This window comes from Nomia melanderi, chromosome 5, assembly GCF_051020985.1.
Source record: "Nomia melanderi isolate GNS246 chromosome 5, iyNomMela1, whole genome shotgun sequence".
Taxonomy (NCBI): domain Eukaryota; kingdom Metazoa; phylum Arthropoda; class Insecta; order Hymenoptera; family Halictidae; genus Nomia; species Nomia melanderi.
Genome location: NC_135003.1, coordinates 17616020 through 17643476, shown reverse-complemented (window position 1 = coordinate 17643476; position 27457 = coordinate 17616020). Strand labels below are relative to the sequence as shown.

Sequence of the window (27457 nt, the reverse complement as noted above, 5' to 3'; positions counted from 1 at the left end):
GCGTGGCCCGTTCGCGGACACAATAAGCTGTACATATTTATTGCGCGTACGAGAGAAACAAAAAAGAGAGAGGCGGCGAGAAGAAAAAGGAGAGAGAAACGAAATGCTGCAAAACACTGTATCTCCGGAGAAACCGTTTTTCAAGCAATTTTCCAATGGTCGGGTCGGTTCTATATACAAAGGAACAGCGGGATTTCGCTCTTACGATCGTCCGTTCGACATAAATAATTAATAAGGGAAGAATGATGGGTAGAAAACGCGATCGAGGTTGTACAGATAATGACGATGGTACTGAGGATAATAACAATTCTAACAACTAAGAACTAAAATAACGAATGAGAAGAAGAAAAGATTTCAGCGAAGCTATATATATATATATTATATTATATATTATAAATATATATATGTATATATATATACATATATATATAGATATATATGTATATGTATATATATATTGTAAAAAAATTCCTATATACAAAAATAAAGTTAAGGCTCCAATTTTTACCAAACATCTTTACAGCCTTCTTCCATAAAGCCATTCAACTTCGCTCGCCGATGGCAATTTTCGTTCGAACGGTGCAACGTTCGACATTCACGGTTAATTGGAAAAGTTGATCGATCGAATAACAAAGTAACAATTAAACAGAAACCGATATTAACACGTTGAACGCCACACAATATCAAATCATTCGACTGAATTGGATTACTATCATCGTACGTTTATCAAACTGTCACCGCAATGGGTAGCATTATTTATAATATAAAAATGTTTGCGAATAATCATTTAATCGAGTGAACTATAGTAATTCGAATTGCTCGGGGGTCACCGGTGACCCCGTGGCATTCAACGTGTTAAATATCAATATGCACGATTGTCGGATCCGTTAATCTGTTAACTGATTCCTCGAACGTCGGACTGCACATTAATTCCCAAATCCAACATAACAACGATCCTGTCGCAACGAGCTGGACGCGAATCAGCAAACATGGAATAAAATAAATAAGAAATCAAGTACCGAACATCGAACTACACGAACGAATTAATCTTCTCCAGTTAACAGGTTAAAATCCAGATCAAAGAATTCTGTAACCGACAGACTCCAATTCCCGAGCAAACAGAGCTCGCTAAAATCAATCGCTCCGATTAAAAATTCCAACGAAACACATCAGCGTTCCCTCTCGATGTTGTGCCAAGGCCTGCCCATGTCCTCTTCCGGTATCAGAGGTATGTACCTGGTCCTGGGGTCCTTCTTCCTCTCGTACGCGTACGGGAACACCATGTTCCTCCTCGTGGAGCTCCTCACCTCGCTGGTCTCCTTCACCCTAGGGATCCTCTGGATGTTCGAGTACGAGCGGGACTCCGTCTCCTTGGAACTCGGCGAGATCTCCTCGGAACTCGAGAACTCCTCCGCTTCGGGTTCAGCCAACGGAATATACTTCTTCTCACTCTCCAGCTTTCCCTTCGAGTCAGCTTCGCTCGATTTGTTCGAACTCGCAACCTCCAATAGCACTTCGGTCTTCCTAGGTGCGACGGAGACCGGAGGCAGCTCGCTGGAGACGTTGCTCGAGTCCTCGGGCAGCTCGCTGTTCACCAGAATAGGCACCCAGTCGTTCGAGCTGCTCTCCGAACCGTCCTCCGTCTCCACGGACCAGCTGTAGTTCGCGTGCTCCCAGTTTAGCACCCTGGAAACGTTGAAGTCCCTCCGGGACACGGCGTTCAGGGACGCGGAGGAGCTTATAGGCACCCATTGGTTGTCCGACGCACTGTCAGCCCTCTTAGCCTCCGAGTCCGTCGCGTTCGGCTTTATTCTATCCGGATACACCGCCTCGACCACCGCAGCCTCTACCGAAGTGTCATCCAAGGAATCGGACGAGGTAGCTCTTTCAGAGACAGGCTCGACGTCTTCGCTTTGATAATTACTCGACTCTGGCTCCCTGTTCTCCTCGGAGGCGATGTCTCCGAGAGGAGGGAAGTACTTAGGCTCCTCGTACCGCGAGCCGGTCACGAAGCTGGGCGTGTACTGCGAGATCAGAGGCAGCAGAGTCTGCCTGGCGTACCTCTCGGCCTGCGCCAGGATGCCAGCCAGCCTCTCCGGTAAGAACTGCACGGTGAAGGACCTGGTGGTCGATGATGTCTCCTGAATCTCGTCCTTCTGCTTCTCCCGAGGGTGAACCTCGTTCCTAGTGTTCTGCCTCGCGGATCGCGGCCGGAGGATCGGCTCCGTGATCTCCGGGAGCTTCAGCGACCTGCCCGTCTCCTTCTTGTTCACTCGGAGCACCGGCTCCCTGATCTCCGGCAGGAACTCCGTGGTGGAGTCGGTCGGAGAATCGGCAGACGGAGCTCTCTGGAAGAAGTTGCTGCCAGAGAAGCCTCTGCCTCGCTCCGAGTCCGAGTTCTCCAGGGAGTTCGAGTCCCCGTCGGCCGAGATGTCCGCGATGTTCCAGGGATTCGACGCTCCGCGCCGGTTGGCGGGCTCCTCGAAGCTGTTCGGCTTGAAGCTCTCCTTCCGCTCGGCTATCCGGAGGTTCTGCTCCTTGGTGAACGGCCCGATGCTCTTGGACGACGCGGACGTTCTCTCGTTTGGGAACGTTTCTGCCGGGTAAGTGTCCTTCGTTTCGTAGTTCTGATCCTTCGTGAAGGGACCGATGCCACCTTGTTTTTCTTGCACGAGGCGCTCCAGGACCGGCGCCGTCGAGTTCTCGGATTCCGCCGGCACGTTGCACTCGCCGGAGAAGAGTGGCAGGTACACGGACTTGCCGGACTCCAGGTTCAAGCCCTTCCTGCAGATGGACAGCGTCTTGCCGAAGCTGTCGATGATGGCTACCTTGTCGATGTTCCAGGAGACTAGGCCGGACGAGATCCAACCGCTGTACGCGGTATATTTGATCTGGAATGGACAGTGAGATGTAATGATGGATTATAGATAGACATCGTCAGTTTACAATTTGATTTAGATGTTAATTTTTTAGCTATGGCGGAACTAGCAAAGCTGTACCTCTATGTGGTAAACGTAGCACTGCGATTTGAGACTGATGGAATTTTCCACTGTGCAATTACGATAGATTAGACTGTGCATAGCTATCGATGACAAAATTGTGCTACAGTAGCTGCCGTTCAAAAAGATGACACGAAAGCCACAATAGTGACGTACAGTAGCTAAATGGTTAACACGTTGAATGCTAACTAAATCGAATCACTATAGTCCACTCAATTAACCGATGATTATTTGGAAACATTTCTATATTATAAATAATGCTACCAGATGCGGTGACATTCAGCTATATCAGCTTCTCCATTTTATGTATTTTGCTCTTTGACATCGTACAGCATTCAACGTGTCAGTAAATCCGATCAGGTTTCCATTTAGATACAAGAAAAATGCTCTTTAAATAAAACCAACATTCAGACTCGAAGCACGCTCACCTCTATAGCCTCCAAGGTCAAGATCGCCGGATGCGGCACGATGATCTTCTGTAGAACGGATCCCACGTGAAGTTCCTCGTCCTTGCGCGTCATGGCGAAGCTGTCGTTGAAGGAACCGTCGCCGACCAGAGTGACCTGTAGCTTCCCGTAGGTCCTGGTCGGCCGTTCGCTGTGGCTGTTGTAGACCCTCACCTGGTACTGATGAGCGCAGAACGGTTCCTCGTCCCTGGTGACCAGGTAGAGCTGTCCCCTAGCCGGCGACTCGTCGCTGTAGTAGCCCATGTCGCCGCAGGGTCTGCCTACCCCGTTGTTCATTCCGCACGGGAAACACTCCCCTTTGATCAGACCGTCGTACCCTCGCTCGCAGGGGAACGCCGGGAAACGACACTTCGGGCTGACCGAGTCGGTGAACAGTTTGTACGCCCTCCGGTGGTTGCACAGGGACCTTCCCTCTACTGCGCTAGCTGCGGTTCGAACAAATTGATGCGATGTAGCGTTTTGCGACGAGGGGAAGAGGAGTGCGTAGCTGACACTACGTTGACACTCCAGAGCAAGGACAGGTGATAAAGATGACAGGTGATAGAGGGTAAAACCGTTGCAGTGCTAACAAAAGGAGGAAACTTATTGTTTTAGCAAAGGTTCGAGACTTTTGGCTCGAGGTGCTATTTGTCGCCTTCGCTACCGAACGTTCAAAGCAGCGCTCTCCGAATATCAATAGATCGAATATATAGTATAACACTCAGTAATCTTTAACCCTTTGCGCATGGAGATTCCTCGAAAGATACCAAACCTTCAACATACGAAGCTAAATTATATACCAATTGCTTAATCGTAGTTTTGATGCTTTCACGGCCTGGATTGTTACACTCATTTCTGGCTTTCGGGAGAGAGCCGTGTACTAGGAGTTTTTTCCTAACTTTTCGCCAGCACTGCAGCTCCGTTGGGAAAAAATTCCTAGTACACGGCTCTCTCCCGAAAGCCAGAAATGAATATTTCTATAGACTGTTTGGGAACTAATTCGGATAGCCTAACTCTGAAGTCCGTTTCCAAGGATATCGAACGTGTCGCAACGGTGTTTGGATAATATTTCACAGGACATCGGGTGACCTGCTTTCTTTCGAGCAAAGAATTCGATACACGTTGCGGACAAGGTAACATTATCTGACGCGTGAAAATCTTGCGGCGAGCTTTCTAATGCTCGATCTATGGAAGTTCGCGGCACGTAGCGGGTACCTACACCAAATGATGTCGGACACAGCGCCCAAAAACAGATTGGAGCAGCCGGTCTGCATCCTCCCGCCGTTCGGGTAGAAGTCCACGTCGCCCATCGGCTGCCAGGAGCCCAAGCCGCCGAGCAGCAGCTGCTCGCCGTTGCTGTGTATCACGTCGACGAAGTTCGCGTCCGTCTCGTCGAGGCGGGCCCTTGGATCTTGCGACTCGAACAGGGGTCCTGCGGGGTCCAGTCCTGTGGAATTGAATTCGCGTTGTTAACGCGTTAAGCGGCACGAAAATCTTAAGCGTTTTCCCATAGAGTTTGTCTTTTGTAGCAGAGAAAAGTGGGAATAATTATGAATTTGGCGTTGCAACGTTTAAGTTACACTACTATTAACTTAGTTGCCTTATTAAACATTTTTATTTCACATCGGTTGTCTTGTGTTACGATTGTTTTTTAGTCATTCGGAAGCGTCAGTCACCAGTGGCTGACATGGCGCTTAACGTGTTAGTAACATTTACAAAATAATATTTCTAAAATCCAATATGCGTCAATTTCACGCGTTCTCTAGTGTTAACAAGTTGCTGAAGGAAGTTTTCATTTGCAACTCGACAGAAGTGAGACACGCAGGTTGCAGGTAGAATTTAATCGATTTTCCTTTTACCAACGGTAGCCTAGGTTTCGAAGGACGACAAGATCGCGCGTTTCGCAACGCGGGAGCAATAACTGCGAAACGAGCGGGCAGCTGTCAATAAAGGAGTTCGCCTAGTTTGCCAATGGACCAGAACGAGGATGGACGATTCCGTCGTGTTTCTGTGCGTTCACCTGTTATCCGGGACACGTTGGCCAATTCGGCGCCTGCGAAACCGGCGACGTGCGCGCCCAGGCTGAAACCGATCAGATGAACCTTCTCCAGCGGCACGTTCAGGCTCCTGATTAGCTTCGCCAGCTGCCGGCCGACCAGCCGAGTGTTGGCTGCCGCTCTTACGTAGTTAGGAACTGCGCTTCCTGGACCCCAGTCGACGCAAACTGCAAGCGGATGTTGCGTAACAGCGTTCTCCTCGGGAGAGACGTTGCGCCAGAGATGGCGAAGGATGTACAACGTACGGTTCAACTCGGAGATACGAACCTATGTTGCATTCGTGCACGGTCATCAGCGCGGATCTCATCTCGTAGACCCAGACGTGATCGCAGCTGGACCCGAAGCCGTGGACGATCACCTTGGTCGGCAGATCCGGATCTATGGCACGGTGCGCGTTGTCGTTTATGTCGTCGGCGGGAACCTCCATCGGGATCGATCTCGCTTTCCTGCTACCGTACACGAGGAATCTGCCATCGAGTTAAGAATTGTATTATGATACGAGTGTATAATTAGTCACTTCGATAAACGAAAAGTTTAGATTTGGAAGACTAAGTCGTTTATTAGTCGAACAGCAAGAGATTGGCACGTGGTTTCCTCTTTTTCTATTGATTAAGCAATCGATATATAGAGCTTCATATGTTCAAGGGTTAACACTTTGACTGCCACGTAACAGTGAAAACTGCCATGTACTCGAAACAGTTTTCTTCATTAACTAAAAACTGAGAAGTTAAGATTCCTCCTAATAATTGCTCCACTTATACCTCGTAGATATAAGAAATCGCTAAGAAAATTATCCAAGCTTCTCTGAAAATAGTGTCACCCGAATTCGACGTGGCAGTCAGTGTTGAATGTTATTAGTATGAGATGAAGGATGATTATCTATTATCTCTGAATTATTTTGTTCACTTGATTTTTCTAAACTTCCTTAAATTCAGCAATGTACCTAGTGCCGACGTCCTTAGGCGGCGATGGCAACATCTCCAAGTAGCTGAAGGGCCCCGTGTCCTCGAAGCAGCCGACATCCTCGTAGCACACCTTCGACACCTCCCTCTTCGTCCTGTGGCTGAGTTTCCTGTGCAACGTCCACTGTTTCATCGATTCAACGACCGCGCGGAAAATTTCTGCGTCGTTCTTCTCGTCCGCGGACTCGTCGAGAGGCGTCGGCCACTCCTGCGACACCGCGGGATCTCCTGGAACATCGAACATTTCGATAACGACACCGTCAATGACAATCCTTAACCCTATGAGCCGAATTTTCGTTCACGATTCTAACAAAATCTATGCAGTACGAGATTAACCCTTTAGATTAACCCGAACTGTCACGTCCGAAATGCGTATAAGAGTTCAAGTTAACTGATCGCTTAATTCTATTCACCACTTCACCGTGCGAAGTGAAACAAATCAGCAAGCTGCCAATAAACTGATACGCGAATTCAAAGTTACATGGGCCTACAGAGGGTCAACGTTTCGAGAACTTCTAGCAGTTCAATTTAGCGCGTCGGTATGCAAAGAAGGCGGACCGGGTTAGACGTAAATTGCAAGCGTACAGAGCCCGAGCGAGCCGCCATTAGAACGGATTTACACCTGCCGTTGAACTCCTCGCCGAAGGGGACGTCGGTTTCCGGTGAGTATTCGCGTGTCCCCGTGGACCGACGCGAACTAAACCGAACCGAATGCAAACTGCAGAATAATCCGTCTCCGGCGATAGAATGATGATGAAAAGAACGCTCTTTCCGATGCAAGGATAAATGAAATAAAGCCGACCACCTTGTGTAATAATAATCTATCGCCGAGTGGTGTATCATTATTTGCTGCGCCGTTTCTTCCAACAACCCAGAATAACTTCGCGTTAGATATATCGGTGTCAAGAGCGTACTCTCGCGGAGAGCAAACACCGCTCGAGAAACGTCAACCGTTTCTCTTAAGACAGGCAGCAATAATTGCTGGTGCACACCTGCGGCTGAGATTGCTGTGGAGCCACCTTCTTTCCGGAGGTTGCGAGACTCGGGGTAAGACATCATCGGTTACAACATCCAACATTTGCAGGACTCGGTTTCTCACAATTTCCCTTTGCAACGGAAGAATAAGTTGTTTTTTGATCCGTGGGTAACGAGCAACATTGATTCTTATTAAACTAATCTAGAAATCTCCAGCACGACTCTCGTCATTACGGCAAGGGGTTAATTTCGCGATATCGAATGAAACGGTAAATGAAAGTGACCTCTCGAGTGCAAAGGGTGAAGATCCTCCTGCGCGCAGCGTAGATTGATAGATTCGTGCGAACCTTTCGTAACGGTTTCCTCGGCTCGTTGCGCTGTCATTAGCATAACGCCTGAATAACAATCTCCTGGAACGCGGGGCCGTTCTTCCCGTCCTTGTTCTCCGGTCCCGCCGCAAATCGAACGAAAGGTCAGCCGTAAAACTCGGCTAGCGGTGTCGATCCCGCCTCCGATTGTTCTCACGGCGGTCGAACGCGGGAAGCGGAGGCCGTGGATCCGCGGACCAGAAACTCGACGATCGAAACGCGTCGCTCGGGTATCGGGGACGCGGATCGGAACCTGTCCAGCGTCCAGGAATCGCGAGATCGCCGCGATAGCCGTGAGAAGGGAAAGTTAGAGGACGCGTTGATCCCGGGGATCGCGCCGGTAGAACGTCAAGGGTGAACGTCGCGTCGCGCGGTAACCGGTTAATTGGACGAGTAGATTTCTAAAGAAAAATTTACGCAAGCCAATATCGGACGTTGATTGAGCTCCCTCATTGATACTTGCCGTGCAATTTCCTTCGCGCTCGAGTTACTTCACTATCGAGAAAACAAGACGATTGCAAGTTTCCTTCGAAGATGGGAATATTGGGAATAGCAAAATAATTTTAAGCAACGATTACCGAGGCTCCTCTGAAGCAATCTTAACCCTTTCGCAACGGCGTACCTATACTTCGCCACTTTTCGCGACTGCGCGACTGACCATACTTTGTCGCCCACTGTTCGCTAAATTGTGTATGTCATTTTCTGTGTTGCCTAATGCCAGTACTAGCTTTATTTTGAGTTCGCTACTTATTTATTTATTTGAGTTCACGGCACTCGTCGCGAAAGGGTTAAGAACCTAATGAACTCTTCGTTACGCTGAAGTTCAGAGGCTCATAGATCGTAGGAACACAGAGGTTACCATGAGCATAGAAGGCAGTCTACTAATTAGGAGTGATTAATCTGCAACAGACTTCCTCGAGATCCTTTAACCTTAAACGTCGCGATCGCGTTAGCAAGTTCCTGGCTCACAAAGTTGCGAGCGATCTGTAAATGGCGTAACGACAGAGGAAGTATGTCTCGTGAACTGCCGAATTAATGAATTCCTACCGTGCTCCGATTCACGCACGATTTTTAATAGAGGAAGCTGTAAAGACGGCATAATCGAGGAAACGAAGCGATCGGCGACGTCCCGATTCGCTTTCCAGTCCAAGGTGGCAGCTCGAGGAAAATCCCCGGCACCTGTCGCCCGATTGCGGGTCGAGGAGTCGCTCGGAGATCGCGATCGTCTCCTGAACTTACGACCCAGATCCGCCGGCGGAAAGAAAACTCGACGGGTCAGGGAATCGCGTTATCTGGAGGAATGCGTGCCGGCGGAACGGGTTCCCGCGAGAACGGAGGGAAACTCGAGGCTGCACGCCACAGTTTAAGCAAACGCTCTGCCCCTAATTGGGACCAGTCGGGGAGCCGGCCATCGGGAAAATCGGGACGATCGCGTGGCGCTTTACTTTCCTCTCTAATCCGTGTCTTCCTCGACGTCGCCGAATTCTGTCAACCCTCTATAGGCCAAATTATGTTTCATGGTTGTAACAAAATGTCTGCCGTACGAAATTAACGAATATGCACATGTGAAAACGAATTGACAATGTATTCGATAGTTTGAATAATTTCATCAAACTCTTAATAGAGAGTTCAAATGTGAGAACAGCGTTCAAAGGGCAAATCGACGTGCCGATTTGAAATTGAAGGGAAATGCAACGATTACATTGGACTGGAAATAAATCGAGCGACTACGACCGATTAACTTCTACCACCGGTAAATAACGCGAAACGAAGTAAGCGAGTTGTCTTTTAGATTCCGCAGCTTTTAGTGCACTCGTAAAACGTTTCCGCTCGCCAGTCGGAATGGTTGCAGCGCTGTTCAAGCGCGATCGGCGGATAGGAGACAGAAAACGGCGAGGAGAATCAGCCGAAGAAAGTCTCGCGATCGGCGAGCCGGCAGATAAGAAAGAGAAACCGTTTTTGTTGGCCGCGGTGGCCGCCGGTCAATTATCTCGTTAGAGATCGGCACGGAGGACGAGCGGAGGCGGCATAATCGGCGGCGATAGGCCGCGGGACGGCTTGTTTCGCGGATGAACCGACCAGACCAGTCTGCCGTCGAGTGAAATTCGGAAAAAGAAAGCCAGGAGCGGACCCGGGGATCGTCCGTTAATGGCTAGCCCACTCGGACGAGAGCGGTTCGAGCTCCTCGGGTTTTTATTCGTCGCGTGGCCGGCCACCGGCAAAAAGAGCGCGGTCTCTTGAACCGGGAGAGGCGTGGAAAAGGGAAATCAGAGGAGCTGAAATCAGGATTGTCGGCTGACACCTGGTCGTTCGACTGTCTAGTCTACTGTTGTGATTCGAGCCGCTTCTTTTTAACCCACTAGGATTTGTTTCTCGATTACGATCGGTACGGTTGCTTGTAGTGATAGTTTGTCGATAGAGAGAACGATTCTGGGTATGCTCTACGCCTATGGTTGCTCGAAAGTACAATTGAGTCGTTTGGAAGCTAATACCTTTTGCACTCGAGAATATTTTTCTCAAGAAATATTCATTATTTTCTGATGAAATGTCAATGATATTTTTTACAATTAACGTAAAGAAATACCTCGCGTAAATTAAGTGAATTTTAAGTTTTATCATTTTCTTGGGTCGAATCTGAAAGGCGCCTCTCGAGTGCAAAGGGTTAAGGAAATAAAGATTGAGGATTTATGTTTTCTAAGCTGTTAGCTGAATATTTTCAGAAGCTATAAAAAGGGCTTTGTGACCTAGAACAAAGGAAAAAACGAGTAGATCCTTGAGTAACGAAAGAGAATATTAAAAACTGGTCTTAATTGCATTGGCTTCTGAACCACTCAATGATTAATAACAGGAGAATCATGTTTCATTCGAATTCAAGAGGATTGAGTAATATCTCTCCTTAATAGATTCTCTTTGAAATATTCACGAGTCAAAGAAAATAGCTCGATGAGGTTTGAATTCCATTAAGCAAACGCAGAATTCATCGATCTGTTACGACAGAGATGATCGAGCATCGAACAAGATCGCAGACTTATTAATTCGCTGGTCGTGATTACGACATTAACTGCGTGCAAGCGATATCAGGGTAAGTGCGCGCACCGATGATCCATTATGGTTAATGAAGGTGAATCAACGTTCTGAAGCAGTTTCGAAAGCTTCGTCCGTGGTTGTCGGGAGATATCCGCGCACAGTTTATCATGTATGCGATTCAAATCAATTCCGAACGCTTTTCTCTAATTAAACTTTAATAATCCATCTCCGCTCGAGCTCGTAAATGATCAATCAAGTTTTTCTAACGCGCGCGTGTCGCTTGCCGCAGATGCAGCTGCATTTGCATCGGAATTTTCGATCCTGGGATACCTGTGATTTATGGCATCATAATGAAGCGTGTATTTCCACTTTGATCCTTTCCTGTCAACTTTGCGAAACCAAGACGATTGCGTGTACGTGCGAATTTTCACGGAAAAGAAACTACCCTAAAATTATTAGATTCTCCACACATCCAAATTTTGCACTGAGAAGGAAAATAAAAGATCAAAGAAATCTTATAGCATTTCTCATTTTCGCTAGGAATACTATAAAAATTTTAGTTGCTGATCAATTACAAAACAACGGTGCTAAGTGTTAAGATCGTCGTGGGTATATACACTCCTTTGTCAACTGTTCAGTTGCGTTACATATCTCTTTCGGTAGCAAATTTTCTTTTATTGGTCATATTACGCTCGAGTTTTACTTCTCTTCCGTTTTATATTTGTTGCATAAGCAACTGCTCGGACTGTTGCTTGCCAGGAACAGAGTCAACATTAGACATCAGCGAAAAGGAATACACTTGTCAGCAGTATCGCATGCGAGTCTTTGAATCAGCAACCATCGTACGGTAACGGTATTCATAAATGTCAGTGTGTCAATGTGTTTCGAGAAACTAGTGTACGTTTAATATAAAGGACCATCAGGGCGTATCTGCTTATATAATTATCTCGACACGTTGATCGCACTTTGCAACGTTGTAGCCTGTTTTCAGTGCTGCGTCGACAGGTTTCTCAGAGACACTCATTTAAAACAGAAAAGAGAAAATGAAATGCAACTCTGATTGGCACGCTCGATACCGCGTCTCTGGTATTTCATAATCCTGGCAGACTTTTCTCGCGGATTATGTAAATCGATCGATTCAGGGCGACGGTTTTTACCGTGGTAAGAGTTGATCGAAAGAACAGTGGAAGTTTGCACAACGATTTCAGGCAGCGATTTATTCTGCAAAGAAAACGAAACGTCGCGGTCGTTGTCGGTTGGAAGAGATAGTCGCCGAGGAAGCCATTACCGGAAAATCACGAGGCGTCGTGCATTCCTGAGGACCGTTTCGCTCGAGGTCCTCCCGTGTCACAACTTGTACCACTAATTGCTAGATTTCGCCAAGTTTGCTCAACGGAGTCGCAGAAGAATCGAGAAACCGCGTCGCAGACATCCGTTTGACGTGTTCGATTCGTCGGCCGGGCTGCCCACGTACTAATTATCATTGACGGTGCGTAAAACGGTCAGGCTCGCTCGTCATCGTCGCGAGAACCTTGACACAGACCGGACCGGGCCCTCTGGGACGCAACCTTTGGATCTTTCAATGGCGGCTCGTCGCTGGGAACCTTCGGACTACCTTAACGCGTCCCTCCTTGTCTTTCTGTCCTTTGATTCAACACTAAAACTACCGAGCACTTCAATCGACTTTTGAAAATTTCGCTGTAGAAACTCCAAGAGTATCTGTTGAGACTTTAATTGATTTACAATTCAATTTGCGCGGTGCTAAATGAATTTCTTCAATAATTTCTCGGAGAAACGTTTGTTACCTTTCTAATGATTGCGAAAAGAAGACATCAGGCATGGGTCATTTGACCCCTCTGGTACTTTTAGTGTTAATCTCTGAGATCGTCAGCGAAATAAATGGTAATAATTATTGTTCTTCGATTCCGTTATCTTTAGGTAAATTATAAAGTCCCGATCGTCACAGGTACGTGACGATCGTGGACGCGTTCGCACCGTGAATCATCAACGAGCGAGAAAAGAAGACGACTCGCGATTAGTCTCATTGCCCAAGCAGGTCGGGACGCGACGCGAACGTTTGACACTTGTCTTTTGTTAAACGACTGTGGCTCAAGCCAATTTCTCGCTTGCCCGGCTGCAACTTATTGTCATTCCGTTTCCCGGCCGTGTTAATTATGCGTAACGGTCGTGCTCCTTATCTTTTTCTGCGAGGAACAGAGATTTAGACCGTGTGCTCAATTAGACGAGGCCCACCGACAGACAGACAAATGACCAGGAGCGCAACAATCCGCGGATTTAACGGTACAAAGGCGCTTTGAGTGCTCCTCACGGTGCAATTGCTCTCCGGCGACGTCCGCTGTCGCTGCGCCGGCCATTTCCTGTCTGGCTTTTTAAACGAGACCCTGCGAAAAATTGCGGCTTCGGTGTGGTCTGATTGTACGGCCTACTTTTTCTGGAAACCGGCTGAACAATGCTGAAGAGGATGATGTATCCAATCCTTCCATTTCGAATACTAGAGCATTTAGCAAGGGTTGTAGGGAAACAAAACGAGAGATGAATATTGAGGAGATCGTGGATGCATGTGGATTGGTTAAAAATGAGAAGAAACTATTAAGAGAATCAAAGTAATAAAATGAGAATAAAATCATGTAATTTTATAATAAACCCTCTATTGAATTTTATTCAGCAACTAATTCTACTAAATTATATTCCTCTAACAAACGTCTGCAACGAGAAAATAAAAAATAAACGAAAATCTGCAATAGGCACGAAATAATGGCGTTAGCTGTAGTAGATAGGTTATGTAGGCCCGCGCAGTCGCGGTGATTTCAACGCATGGTAAGGGCAGCACTGTCGGCGCGTCGCGTCGAGAAAATCGAAAGTACACGTTGCTTTTCGAACTGCTATCGCGCAGCAAAGTAAAACGTGTTCGTATCGTAAAAGAATATTAATTGCAGCGATAAAGATGCGATCGAGCGCTGCAACGATCATTGTTATTAAATTATTCAAGCGTAAGGGCAATCGCTCACCACTGAACTGCGGAATCCTCATCGCCCACAGACAATGAAACACTGATTAGCCGTCCAATCAAATCAAGCATCGGTTCGCGTTAATTCTGTCTAGATAACGACTAATTCTATTCAACATCGTTGCGAGCGCACGCCGCCATTCGCGTCGCGCTGTTTTACGTAATTTATTACACGCGAATAAAAGCGATGGAAACGAGCAGCAAAAACAACAGACAAAGCGGTCTCTCCGGCTATTGTGCTCTTGTGTGTCCCGGACATCCTGGACCCGGATCGTTTCCGGCGGACGCCGCTCGAGTCCGACGAATCTTCGCGTTCCGCGTCGCAGACAACAGTACAACAAAAGAGATTCTCGAGCTGAGACCACGGAGAAGTCGAATATGGGTCACGCAGCCTGCGAACTGGTTCTCAGCAGCCGTTCGATCACCGTCCGCTTTTCACGCCGGCTTATGCAAAGATTAAACGCCTTTTTTTAAAATTGAAAGTCTCTCCGCCTCTGACACTCTTTCAGCCACTATATTACGCTCAGGAAATCGGTGATCATTCCGTCACAGGTTTCCTTAACGCTAGAGCAAAATCAACTGTTTTGTATTTTCATATAATGAGGGTGATACGTTACATGCATTTAATACTAAATGATACAGAAATAATGATTCTAGACGAGAACAAGTACAATAAGATGAGTACAATATATAATTCAAACTCACTTAAGAAATACAATTATACTTAGTTCATCATGTTTTTCAATCAAGAAACATTATCTTATCATTTGGATTATACACTTTTCAATACATTTCCATTAAGAAGACTTTCACCGAATGAATTGTAGCAACGACCGTGTCTCGGTAATAGTATCATAGAGTATAGGTTTCTGATCGGTTACAAGGGACTAAGAAGCTGAAAAATTCTACATTCCGAAATTGCGAAGGCTTGGTTCCAGCTGACCAGAGTCAAGGCAGATCACCAGTTTGGTTGATCTCAAAATTGAGACGGTGACACAGTTTCCACCGTGGCGAGGTGAACGAACCTCGACGGCATAACCAGCCGTGTCTTATCTAGCGATCGGTCAGCCGAGACGCCTTCTCTTCCACTCGAATCTCCTCGATTCACTTTTCGTGACCCACATCGCGCTCTCGCGGTCAAGCTGGACCGTGGTCTCGCCCGCTGACCTCTGTCCGACAATAAATCAGCCCTCTCCCGATGGAAAACGTTTAACGTGGAAACCGTTATGCTGTTATTCCAGTCGGCCAGCGGACGCAGCGCTATCCCTATGCTTCTGACCTTAAAAGAGAATTCCTGGCGTAACTACTTGTGGATACCCGTTATGAATTCTCGTCATTCGCTCGGCAGCGACATTCCTCAAAAATTCTGGAAGCTGATTTTCCTGATTGCCATCCCTTGCGCTGATAAATCCTACCGCTACAGCTGGATTTCGTGTGAAATAGACTTGATGTAGATACTTCAACGTCAAATTTGGAATAGAGTCTCTAGCTTCCATTGACAACGCGTCTTTCTACTTCTCTTCCCTTTCTTCCTTCTTTTTCTCCTATTTCCTAGATTCCCATTAATCCTTTGCGAAGATTCTTCGAAATATACAAAACCTTTAGCAACAATAGAAAGAAAGGGAACTACAAGCTGGTCTCTTGCTGCTTGACTAATTACATCATTTGTTTACTTAGTCCTTCAAATACGAGAACTTAATCTGAAATGTCGACATTCGTCACAGAGTTAAACTATCGTTGATTGTTTTAAACGTCCTTTATGCTTAGAATTTTACCATAACTTTACTACTCGCGACAAATCTCCCGTTCGAATAGAAAGCAGAGCGAATGTAAATTTCTCGCAAGAAGCCTTCGGGAAAGGCAGCAGCCCGCGGGAACGCGGAGGAGCTTGAAAGCGAGAAGAAAGTGATCGGCGAGGAACTAAGCGCGAGGAATTCGCGACGTTGGATCCGGCTGCACCTCGAATCTCGGTTGGAAAGGTCTATGTCAGTGAGTCGCGTGGGCGAGGACAGTCGTTTCTTGTTTCGAATCTGTGCGTAGGGTTTTGCATCTGAAAGGATTCACGCGGAAAGTGGACGCAGCACGTGGCGATAGCGTCAGATGAAAGTTACCGATCCTCGCAGCTACGCCTTTCTCGTTTCACCGTTCACGGGCCCACTATAAATCTCTTTTCAAGGTCTTAGCGCGTTGCTGCCGCCGAGTCACGGCCGTAATCAGATCAGTAGATTCGTTAAGAGACGCCCCCTGATTGTCCCATATTCTGACCGAGATTCGCCGCTTTCTGGCGATACGATCGTTGTTCCTGAGTTACGTTGAATTCTTTGAGAAATCCTAGATACATCTGATATCGGTTCTATAGTGTTACTATATTATAGATAATGAAAGAGTGGATCTTGAGTAACGATGGTTTACTTCGGAATAATTAAATCGTGAGTCAATGCGGTTGAGTTTGGAAACGAAGAATCGAGAGTTAATGTTTCTGGAATTATTGTACGTGTTCGGAAGCTTCTTAAAAATACCTTAACCTACGCTACAAATTCTAGACACTACAGTTCGAGTTGCTTTTGCAACGAACTGGTCTCTATTCCGGTAAACGTCTGTTTTGCTAGAAAATCATTCGTTGACAGTAGGTTAGACGTCGGTTTGAGACGTATTGAGTTTTAGAAATATTCTTTGATAGACATTGAAATGTTTGCGACGATTTTCGAACAGAATTTACAAGTAGATGTTCGTGGACCTAGAGTCGAGGAAGCGGTGAATCAGTTTTAAGCAATAGTGTGTCAGAGGGTCTGTCGAGTGGAGCGAACGATGTAATATTTCAGAAGAATCGCGTATCTCGCACTACATCTATTTGATTAATTTGTAACCAGCTCTAATAGCCTCTAAGGTAGATTCACCGGAGAGAAAGGATACTTCAAAATTTCTCTTCGTGCCTACTTACTTCGATGCTGATGGATTCCTGATACTTGCGAGGGAGAGTGTACCTACACGCGGAAATGGACGTTACTTTTTTCAGAGTCTACCGGTCTTGAAAATGGAGTGCAGTCCTAGTTAGGACGCTGAATAAAATATCGGTATTTCGCGGAACGGAAAGAAACTGGTCTATCGTGCGCATTTCAGAAATCTTCCATTCTTTCCACTGATTCTCGTTAATGTTCTTCGACGGAAAACATTTGCGCTCGAAAGTTTTCCACTGGAAATATTCGACATTTCCCGATGAGATGTAGACATTCTATGAAACTAACGACTGAGAACACGCATAAAATAAGGAAGGAACCTATTTTATTCGAATATTTCACCTATCGATGCGTTACAATCAATCTTTCTAATTTCGCTGTATCGAATCAAGTGATAATTCAGTCACCACAAAACATTTCTATATTATAAATAATGCCAACTAATATGGTGACATTCAGCTAGATGAACCTGCAATAATAACAATGCAATTCAACCAAATGATTTAATATCATATTTTTTCCATTTCAAGTATTTTGTACCATAAAATCGTATGGCATTCAAAGTGTTAATTAACTCGACTGGATCGTCAACGATTCGCATTTGCTCGAGCACAGACATCCGTGCGATTTCCTGCTCGAGAAGTTATACAATTCCCGGGGGAGTCGCGTGTCCGTTCATTGCCAACGTAAATAGTAAATTATGCGATTAAATAGAGGAAACGCGGAAATATTTGTCGGCGATGGCGCTTATGAGCCGGAACGGCCACGGTCAGGAGAAGTTTGAAAGATGGCGGACGGCTCTCACCGGCGGGACGGGCGGAATTTCTAACCGGAAGGCCGACGGTTTTCAAGAGGAAGACGCTCGAACGGGGAAGTGGACAATGGTCGCGCCATCGCGGCCCGTTCTTTCGCAATTCACGTGACGCGACGCCTCGCGTTCGTCTCTCGACGAATGCCCCTCGATTTAGCGATTCCGTGCCCGGTTCCGGAAGTCTGCCGCTCCTCCATCAATCTTAGTCACTGCACGGTGCCGGTTTCTACCAGAAGCTCGTACGATTCTGTGCAAATTGACTCGTGACGCACGACGGAGCAGAGGAAGCTAATAACACGCGTCGCTCGGAAGCCAATGCGGTTAAGCGCGGAAAGCAACAACTGAGGAAACGAACGTTTCGGCTGAAATGATTGTACCACATATTCGCAAGCTATGCAAAGGGCTCTAACCTAGAAAACCCGTGTAGATCCTTGAACTAAAGAGAATATTACTCATTCCATTAAAATTGACAAAAATCAGGAAACATCAAAATGTCGACTTAGCATTGGCTTCTGAGCGACTCGTATACGAAAGAGAGGAAACTAGATCGAATTGAGAAAGGATCAAAATATTTCCTCGTGATAGGAGCAGAGAACTATCAACATATACAGAAGACGGCGTTCCGATTTGCCTGCGTTCCATTTAATCTCTGAAAATTCCGTCGAATCGAGATCCAAGGAGAGTCCTCCCCGCAGACAAAGAGTTGATAAAAACGAAACAACGGCGAGACGCGGAGAAAGTCGAGGCAGAGAGACGGTGAACGGCAATAAAAGATATGAAAACTAAATTTTCAGTAGATACCGCACGCGATAATTGACAGAAGAGGGTGCGGTTTAAGTATTACGCTTTCGAGAGCGAGTTCTCTCCTGCGCGTAGCGTTCGAACGATTCCCCGATACCGGCGAAGACGGTGCTCCGTCCGCGGGAGTACTCGTTCGAAATGCAACTCAGTGAAAGTACTATTTATTTGCAACGACCGCCAGTGACACCTTTACGCCCGGCGCTCTGTTATCCGGCTTTATTATTCGTCGGTCCTTTCCCGCTCGTTACTTTCTAGCCTCCGCCCGATAGCCGTGGCCCCGAGATCAGGCTTACAGCGGTCGTTCGACGATTACAGACCGCAAGCTGCAATTATTTCCTTAGTGGTCCGCATACCGGCTTCCATTTTATCCGGCGCGCGTAAAGACGTTATTATTTCGACTTACACGGACGCACGCGACCGACAGCTTTCCACCGCGGAATCGACGCGGTCGTTCTTTCGATCCCCTTCGATATAATCCTGTCCCCGTTTCGGCGGAGGCATTCATGTATATTCATACTCTATATCAGGATACGGCCATAAGGAAATTGTTCCCGACGTGCGCAACTCGATTTCCGCCGTGTCGGATTTAACCCGTCGTAACTTTTTACTCCATTCCACGTACATTTCATTCTCCTCTTAATCGCGATTTTCTTTCCTCCAGCGTATAATCGTTCCGTTCACCCGCGACGAAAGTGAAACCCCGGTTTTCGGTATTCGACATCGCTACCGTGCACCGCGAATGATCTATTTATGATTTATGGAAACTGGAAGAGTGTTTCTTGAGACTCGAAGCGCTTCTTACGCGTAAATGTATGTATGTTAATTATCCAACGAACGCAAAGGAAATCGCCACAGCAGAAGTGTTGTCAGAATCCTGCGTTTTCTCGAGATTGAACGAGGAACAGAATCGAATACGCGATCTTCGAGTCGGAAGATCTACGCGATATGCGGGACGAATTTCTTGGGCGAGCGCTCGCGAGCTCGAGGTGCTCTCCGATACGGAGAGGATTCGTGGCAGGAATGGAAAAAGGAAACGAACGCAGCTTGCCGGAGAAAGTATCCGCTGACTTCGGCTGTAGAAATTCTCGACCTCAACCTACGCGCATCCAAACGCGCGTGGACGCGAGGCGACGCACGATTCTCTCGTAGTTCGTTCCGCCCGTTGGCGTACCGCGGAACGTCGATTATCCGAACGAATAGGGAGACGACTTTGCCCGTGAAATCGGGCCAAGATCGACGAACAAGGAAACGCGTCGATCTTCCAACCTACCGCTGTCTTTTTAGAAAAAAGAAACGTGCGTCGGCGAAACACGTGACAGAGTTCATGGATTTCGTTAGAGCGGTCGATCTTAATTTAAATATTTCACATTGCAATTTGGCTGTATCAAATCAAATGACTGAGAGTTTCGAGTGCAAAGGGTTAATATATAATTCAGCTTCATCCGTTGAAGATTTTGTAAATTTCAAAGAATCTCTGTCCGCAAAGGGTTGATATAGTATTATAATAATAGGAAAGACAAAGATAAATTTGTGAAGAGAATATTCGTAGAACTATGATTTGCTATTTAGAATTGGATAAGTTTGCGAAGAGGATATTTGTAAACCTATGATTTACTATTTAAGATTGAACAACGTAAATGAGTGGGTTAAATTCACGGTTGGAAGAGGAAACGTTGAACAGCATCTAGATAAAGGAATTCAGAAATTAGTTGGCCGATTTGAGAATAGTTAGCGGTTGGGTTACACAATAATTAGAGTGCTAACACCCAACATTTCCCTGTCAAGGCTCGATCAAGACTGCTCTGTTCAGGATCACGCAACTCTCGCGAAACAATCGCCAGGATCATTACGCACCGTTGTCACGCTACAAAAACTTCGTTTAATGCGGAGAGCAAATGGGCTGCAATTATACAGAACGCGACGCGTGACTGGAATCACACGCGTTACCTTCGTAAGAGTTTCTTTTACGCAAAATTGATACACCACTGTCCGTTACACGTTCCAGACATCCTGGTTCTCGCGGCGCACGTCACGCGTACGTGACAGTCATGCTTTTATCTTCAACGCCGAACGGTTCGTGTTTTTGTGGATTCGCGGGACATTCCTGGCTTTCCTCACCCGAGGAGAAGTGCAATACAATCCTCGCCACCGTTTCTCATTCCGAGAAGCGAGAAATATCGTTTATCGTCGCTGAATGCATACAGAACAAACATGGTACACCGAACAATCTGTTCCGCCGATCTTCACCGTAACAATCGATATCACGAAAATTGCATAAAGGCAACACGAACGCAATAATCCAAATTATCGCGCGGTCGGGGCAACAGAAACACCAGGCAGTTAATTAGACAGTGTGTTCGCGGAGAAGATAACGAAGAACAAAAAGAAACAAAACGTGACGCGCCGACGATCGCGTGATTTATGCATTTCTCGGTTGCCGAGCACAAAGGCGGCCACTCGGAGAGTATTTAACGCGGTGGATGTCGCGCCAACAGCACGGAGCAATTACACGTCAACCGTACCGAGGAGAATTACGCGAAATTATAGTAAATTCGTTTCCCAGATGATGTCGCGACCGTGACGACGTCTCGCTGCTTCCGTTCGACTCGGTTGGTAGCGTTTTATCCGTCGCATCGATCGGAACACGCTCGACTGACGTAACCCCGGTCTCATTGTGCATCGGATAATGGAGGTGCCATTGATCTCGAAGGAAGTCTAGGCTGGAACCTTGCCGCGGCATGGATCACGCGGCGAATCGCGATCCTTCCCGCGCAGAATCGCGACCGACAGCTCCTGCTCGAGGATTCCCACGTTCCGGTCCCGTTCCTAGCCTAAGCAGAATCTGGCGCCGCGAATTACGCGTTTTCCGCGGTGCTTTTCTACCTCTGCGTTTTCTTTTAACCGTTCGAGTGCCGCGAGTCCTTGCGTCGGAAAATCCCGAGCGCCGCGATCGCGCTTCTTTCATTTTAGAAACGACGCTTTTCTATCTTCATGTGAAGAAGTTCTAAAAAATAAGAAATAAGGAAAGTATGGTATAAATTAGAGGAAAATGGAAGAATACCTATAATAGAAGCTGCAATCTTTAAGAGTTTATATGGAAATTAGAGTAAGCGAGGAAAGACGGCGCCGACTTTTTTCATGTTTTTTTCGCAATTTTCGCGTTTCACATTTATCGAGTTTTGTACTTGTAAAAGTTCAACAGACGCGAAGATAACTAAATACGGAAGAGAGATAAGGAAAGTATAGTATAAATTAGCGGAAAATGGAAGAATACGTGTAATAGAAGCTGCTATCTATCTGAGAGTTTATATGGAAATTAGAAGCGCCGACTTTTTTCATGTTTTTTTCGCAATTCGACGAGCGCTTCCAACCGGCTGAGCACGATGACACTCGAATTCATTGTCAGAAAGAAACCGCCGTGGAATACAACGCCGTGCAATTACGCCCAGGAACCTGCAACGACGGAAATGGGAAACAGTTCGTTGTCCCTGGCCAGCTGTGGAACGGCGTTTCAAAATTACTTTGCACCACGACGGACGCGGCTCGTCGTTTGCGACGAGCTCGAACTCCGGCAGCCTCTTCAGGCCAGCTACGCGGCTTTCTATTTGATCGATAAATCGAGTTTCCCCGATGAACTGCCGCTGACTACGCTGCGGACGGAATTGAATTTCGATACGTGAAAACGGAAGCGGAGCTTTCGTTCGTTTAACTGCGATAAATAATGGGACTGGTAATTGGTGTCAACTGGTGACTTGCCAGCATATTTTTCATTAAAGATATTCATTACTTTCTGACTAAATATTAACGATATTTTTCGCAACTAACACAATTATCTTCTATAAGTTAAGAGATAGAACTATTTTACTTCGATGTTTTATGTGATACATTACACAAGGTTTAATATTCAATTGAAAATTTTATAAGTTTGCTGCGTCTATTGGAAGGGTTAATAACAGAAGCATAATGGAAAAACTTGTTGCATAATAGTCCTTCAATTATTGTATTACAAGGAACAGAAACTTTGAATCATTTTCGAATAATAATTTGATTACAGATTACGTTACTTCAGGTAACTTCGTTCAAACGTTTCATTAGTTTGAATCACTGCTTATTAAATATTTAGACAAACGTGGAATTCATTTGTTAATACAAAATGCATCGCGTTTGACGTACGAATTTACTAGAAAATTATTTTTACGAGACAACGTGTGTTAGTCGCAGGCAAAGTTGCAGTAGAAAACGTTTCGAAATGTTGCCGGCGAGTATTTGACTGATTAACAGGGTTGAGATGATAGTAAAACAGGAAAGTACGCGTGAATGTGTCGTATAGGTGGGAGCGATAAGGCAATAGAAGATTTTCGGTCACGGAACTCACGGCTGACGTGTTCTATGCGGGCCAACTGAAAGCGGCCAGCCATTTTGGGACGTGTGATCGGCCAATCCTTCGTTGCCGAGAGAAATTACGCACACGGAGAAAGGCGAGTGAATCGCGGAATTCTGGATGGAAAAAAGGTCAGATCCGTCGTGCGTCAGTTGTCGAACCTGATCCGTGTCGAGAGTTGTCCTAGCAACGCTCGTTATCTGATTCGAGGGAATTAATCGTTGACTCAAGCGGCGGAATCTTCGAAACTTCTTATTTGCGCTTGCGAAAATCACCGAAATTATGAAACTTTGTATAGAATATTAAGTTTCGTATAACGAATGAATATGTGAAACACAATAGCTCTGTTTCTCAACCCTTTGCGGAGGAAGATTGTTGAAAGCATACAAAACCTTGCAAATCCTGCTAAATTACACTGAATGCTTAAATCATAGAGAACAAGGAAACTGCGTAGATTTCTTGCTGTTCGAACAGTCAAATCATTTGTTCACAACTGAGTATTCCAAACATGGAAGTTCGATCTCGGCAAAATGCCGACATTCGTGCAAAGCGTTAAATTATGTCTCCTCGTTAGTTTAAAGGAAATATCGTCCATATCTCGCCAGAAAATGTACATTTCTAGTGAAAAGCTTTCGAGTGCGAAGGGTCATCCTCGATGATAACGTCGAAAAAAGAAAAAGTACCGTATAGAAATCATTACATAAAGGAATCAGCGTCGTTGTCGGCGTAGACAGCGATAGTGCGAATGAAAGGGGTGTTTCAACGGCGTTGTTAAACGCGATGTTTCACTCGGGGATTGAACATCATTAACGATGAATTATTATACTTCTCCGGGAACGTTCCGCGAAGTATAAAGCTTCATACGCATTTCGAAAGTAGGCTGTAACTGAAAAAGAAAGCGTTCGCGAATACTTCGGCCGGATCATTTTCATTGTTTTGGTGTGTAGAATACGGGGAAACGTGCCGAATTAATTGTCGGAGTAATTAGCGGAGGAAATCTGCCGCGTGCACGTGTACGCGCGACTCTTCGTATCGTTACCGATAATCATCGGCCGTTTTTCGTGATGTCTTTTAAAGAAATCGAACGGTTTTACGTCGCGCCGCGGGTCTTCGCTCGAATTCCTCGTTTCTTTGTGTATCGGCGTACGAACGTGGGCGTGGTGTACTGACATTTCTCTCTTTAGGATGAGGAAAGTAACTGGTTACAGTTTCACGGTCACGGACGCAACAAAAACTCACGCACCTACACGCCTGGCGTGTCCGCGCGTTACATGAACAGCGCGGAGCTAGTTTGCTTTGATTATTTCACCAGCGTTGATTCGATCCGAAGTTTTCAGAGTTCGTTTTGGGATTCGAGCGCGTGTCTGAAATCGAGTCATTAATTTCTGCTTGCTATCCGTTTTTGCGCAAACTACTTGTTTTTATCCGCCAATTATCTCTGGAGTATATCGACAGCTCGTTCGTGTAATTTGCAGGAATCATTGGAGGATCATGTTGCAACCGTTTATTCGCTGAATAGAGAATAGAGAGTGACGCAACAGAATGTACTGATTTGAAATCTCCCTTTAACTGGAGAAAAACATTCCATAATGTTCATCGATCAAATAAATTTTGATATCTTTATCAATTAAATGAAGTATTACTCGATAATGAAGTAAAATATTGGAATACACGCGTGGCTGAAAGAATATTTCGCGATCCTTGAGCCCGATAGTAACAAAATTTGCTTTAAGTGTGAAAACGTAAGAGTCGGTCAGACGCTTTAACGGTAGAATTGAGAAATATTTGAAACCCGGGATTCACCGATGTGACCACAGAATGATTTGCGATTCTCCGAACACGCTGCGGGCACAATGACTCGCGCATTCGTTCGCGAAAGAAGGTTTGCCATCGATTCATCGGAGCGACTCGCTTGAAGCGCGCGCGACGGGTGCATATAATATCGGCGCCGCGACGGACTCGCTTTCACTGGCTGCGAAATAATGGCCGTGCACACTTGGAGACATATTCGCTGACTGACCGTGAAATTCCTACCCAGACCCGGAGTTTTCGTTTCACTTAATATACAGTTTCCATGCAATTAATCCGCGCACCGTGCTATTGTACAACGAAACCGCCGAAGTTCCTTTTCGAATCTCGCCCGAACGATTCCGGAGATAGTCCCATGAAAGTTTTGGTGCTTGACGTGCACGCTCTGGAAAATGGTAATTACGTGGTAAATCTGTGAGGCGACTGATCTCGAATTACCGAAATTAGAAACAGTATTCTTCCAGCCGTTGTAAAATTACGAGCGCGAATGAAACTCCCATAATTTAGTCTCATGAATGTTCAAATGTTAATATTTACATCGTAACTGTCTGTTGCCCGGCGTTGATTAGTCCGCTTCTACATAGTGTTCTATTTTTCAGCGTTGACACTGAGCGCACAGAAGCACGAAATTATATGTAGAAAGTTTCCCAATCCCTGACAAATCGTTTCTGTTCGGCTTCGATTATTGCTTCGAGCTATGGGCTACATCCAGCGGTTCAAGTGAAAACGGACTTTGATGGTCGGACGCGAGGGAACAGGTTTGAAATTTAGAGTAACGCCGGCGGTGACCTCAGGCGGCCGATTACATGATTAAATAATTGTCCCCGATTCGTTAACGGTTCATCCAACGGAATTTGTACGAACCGTGTACGCCGGAGGAATGAGCAAGACTACTGCTCGCGGATCTCGCAAGTGAGTCAGGTAAACAATTTGCTCGTTTCAGTTACCTGCGAACGTGCCTGGCCCCTGCTGCGAATATTACCTAATGTCCGTGCGAATAAAGCAATCGATTAGCAATTAAAATGCTTGTGGAATTGTGTGCAATTCGCGTGTAAATTGTTATTTAATTCCGTACGCTGAGAATGTACCGTATACACCGCTGTCATTAAGATGTCACCGAAGTAAACGTGCTTACCGTGTTATTTCCGGTTTGATCTCATTTCCACCGGGAAAATTCGAACGATTGACCTTTGCACTCGAAGCTTCGATATAAACATACTCAAGTGTAAATAAATGATGGTAAAAGGAGAAGTGACCGATTTTATCGTCTTTTTTATTGGTTGATACAAATATTCTGACGTATTCAATGACGAAACTTTACAGTTTACAATGACATTAACACTGGAACTACCGAGCATTTAATGCAAATAATATGCAATTTCTATAAAAATTGTAACAGTAGATTATTTTCAGTTTCTTCAGACATTCATTATAGTACTCAAATGAAGCTATTTTCAAAATCATTTCGAATATTCAATGCTTCGAAAATATCAACAATTGCTAAACAAAAGAATCGAAACCAGTCATTTTTACGGTAGTTCTAGTGTTAAATGACTCCGCTCCGAAGGCTTCGAGTGCAAAGGGTGAATTGAACTGAATCCTGTTTCACGTCGTTAGCATCGATCTACGCGACGTCGCGACGTTGAAACAGAATTCTACAGGACAACGAACACGCGAGGACCATTAGAAACAACATACCGTAGAGGCTGATCCATCCGAGTATCCAAAAGCACAAAGTTAGTTTGCCAATCATCTCACGGTTGGTGGATCAGCCGGCAAGACGAGTGCCTCCCTTCAAAAATCCATAATCCGCGCGGCGGCAACTCGAGGATCGCTGAAGCACGTGTCGGTCGTTCCGTTTCGAAGTAGCTCGGAAGCACGCGAGGGATCAGCGTGCGTTCATCTTCCCGTCCGTTTCACTGGCATCGACGATACGGAACAATTGCGAAGCGGCGGAAACACTCGAGGCGCGTGCAAAAGCTGAGGATCGACGGCGGATCGACGCCGCGGCGTGACTCGCTCGATCCGATTCCTCGATTTCTCCTCGTCCTTCGACGCGAGCGACTCCTTGCTCCTCGACGATCCTCTATCGTCTCATCTTCAAGGTTCGCTACAAGGCGAATCCGCCTTTTCCTCGTCGCGGTTCCGACCGCTGTCGATTTCCACGAAGCGGCGAGCAACGAGAGAAAGGATCTCCGAAGACGAGGAACTCGAATTCGAGGAACGAACCTCGAAGCGGCGATCTTCGGGCTGTTCGAGCCGCGTTTGACTTCTGCTTTCTCCTAAACGGTCGAGACACTCGGGCGATCGGCAATCGTCAGGCGCATCGCTTAGAGAAGAGTCCACGGGTCCGACGATCGGCTGGGCTTACGAAACTCGTGAGGTTCATCGGTCGCAATGATCCGGACACTTTCGCGGGAACGATCGCGTTACCGTCCTACGGACGCGCCGCGGGAACGGTGCCGTTCCATTCCGACGATCACGGTTTTATAAAATCGCCGATCACCAAGCCGCCGCCGATCCGGCTGTCGGAGCCAATGGGGCACGGGAGATCGCGGGGCTGTCCTTCGGTCGGAGATCAGCCGGCGGCGAACGGTCCGACGATCGTTTTCACGCGGTTCCCCGTGGATTCCGTGTTTTCATTGTCCGGGCGGATCGCTTTCGTGGCGATCTCGGAGAGCTCGGTTTTCACGGAGCGGCGCACTCCGGCAAAACGAGAGGCCTGGTGCGCCAGCAGAAACTAAGAGAGAGTTTGGCTCGAGCCGTCGCCGCGCTACACCTGCAGGTACACCTATACCGGAGCTGCTACCTCGTGGCCTACTATAACAGAACTGAC

General features: G+C 46.4%; 1 protein-coding gene across 1 annotated transcript; it reads right to left on the bottom strand.

Moving 5' to 3' along the window:
* Positions 1-21: 21 nt before the first annotated feature.
* On the bottom strand, positions 22-27457 carry LOC116424575 (uncharacterized). The gene is made up of 7 exons (XM_031971146.2): positions 26320-27457; positions 6446-6692; positions 5770-5969; positions 5466-5669; positions 4665-4892; positions 3428-3891; positions 22-2891 (listed from the first exon to the last, which is right to left on the bottom strand). The coding sequence occupies exons 1-7, from the start codon at positions 26372-26374 to the stop codon at positions 1170-1172; spliced, it is 3120 nt and encodes a 1039-aa protein (XP_031827006.2). The 5' UTR covers positions 26375-27457; the 3' UTR covers positions 22-1169.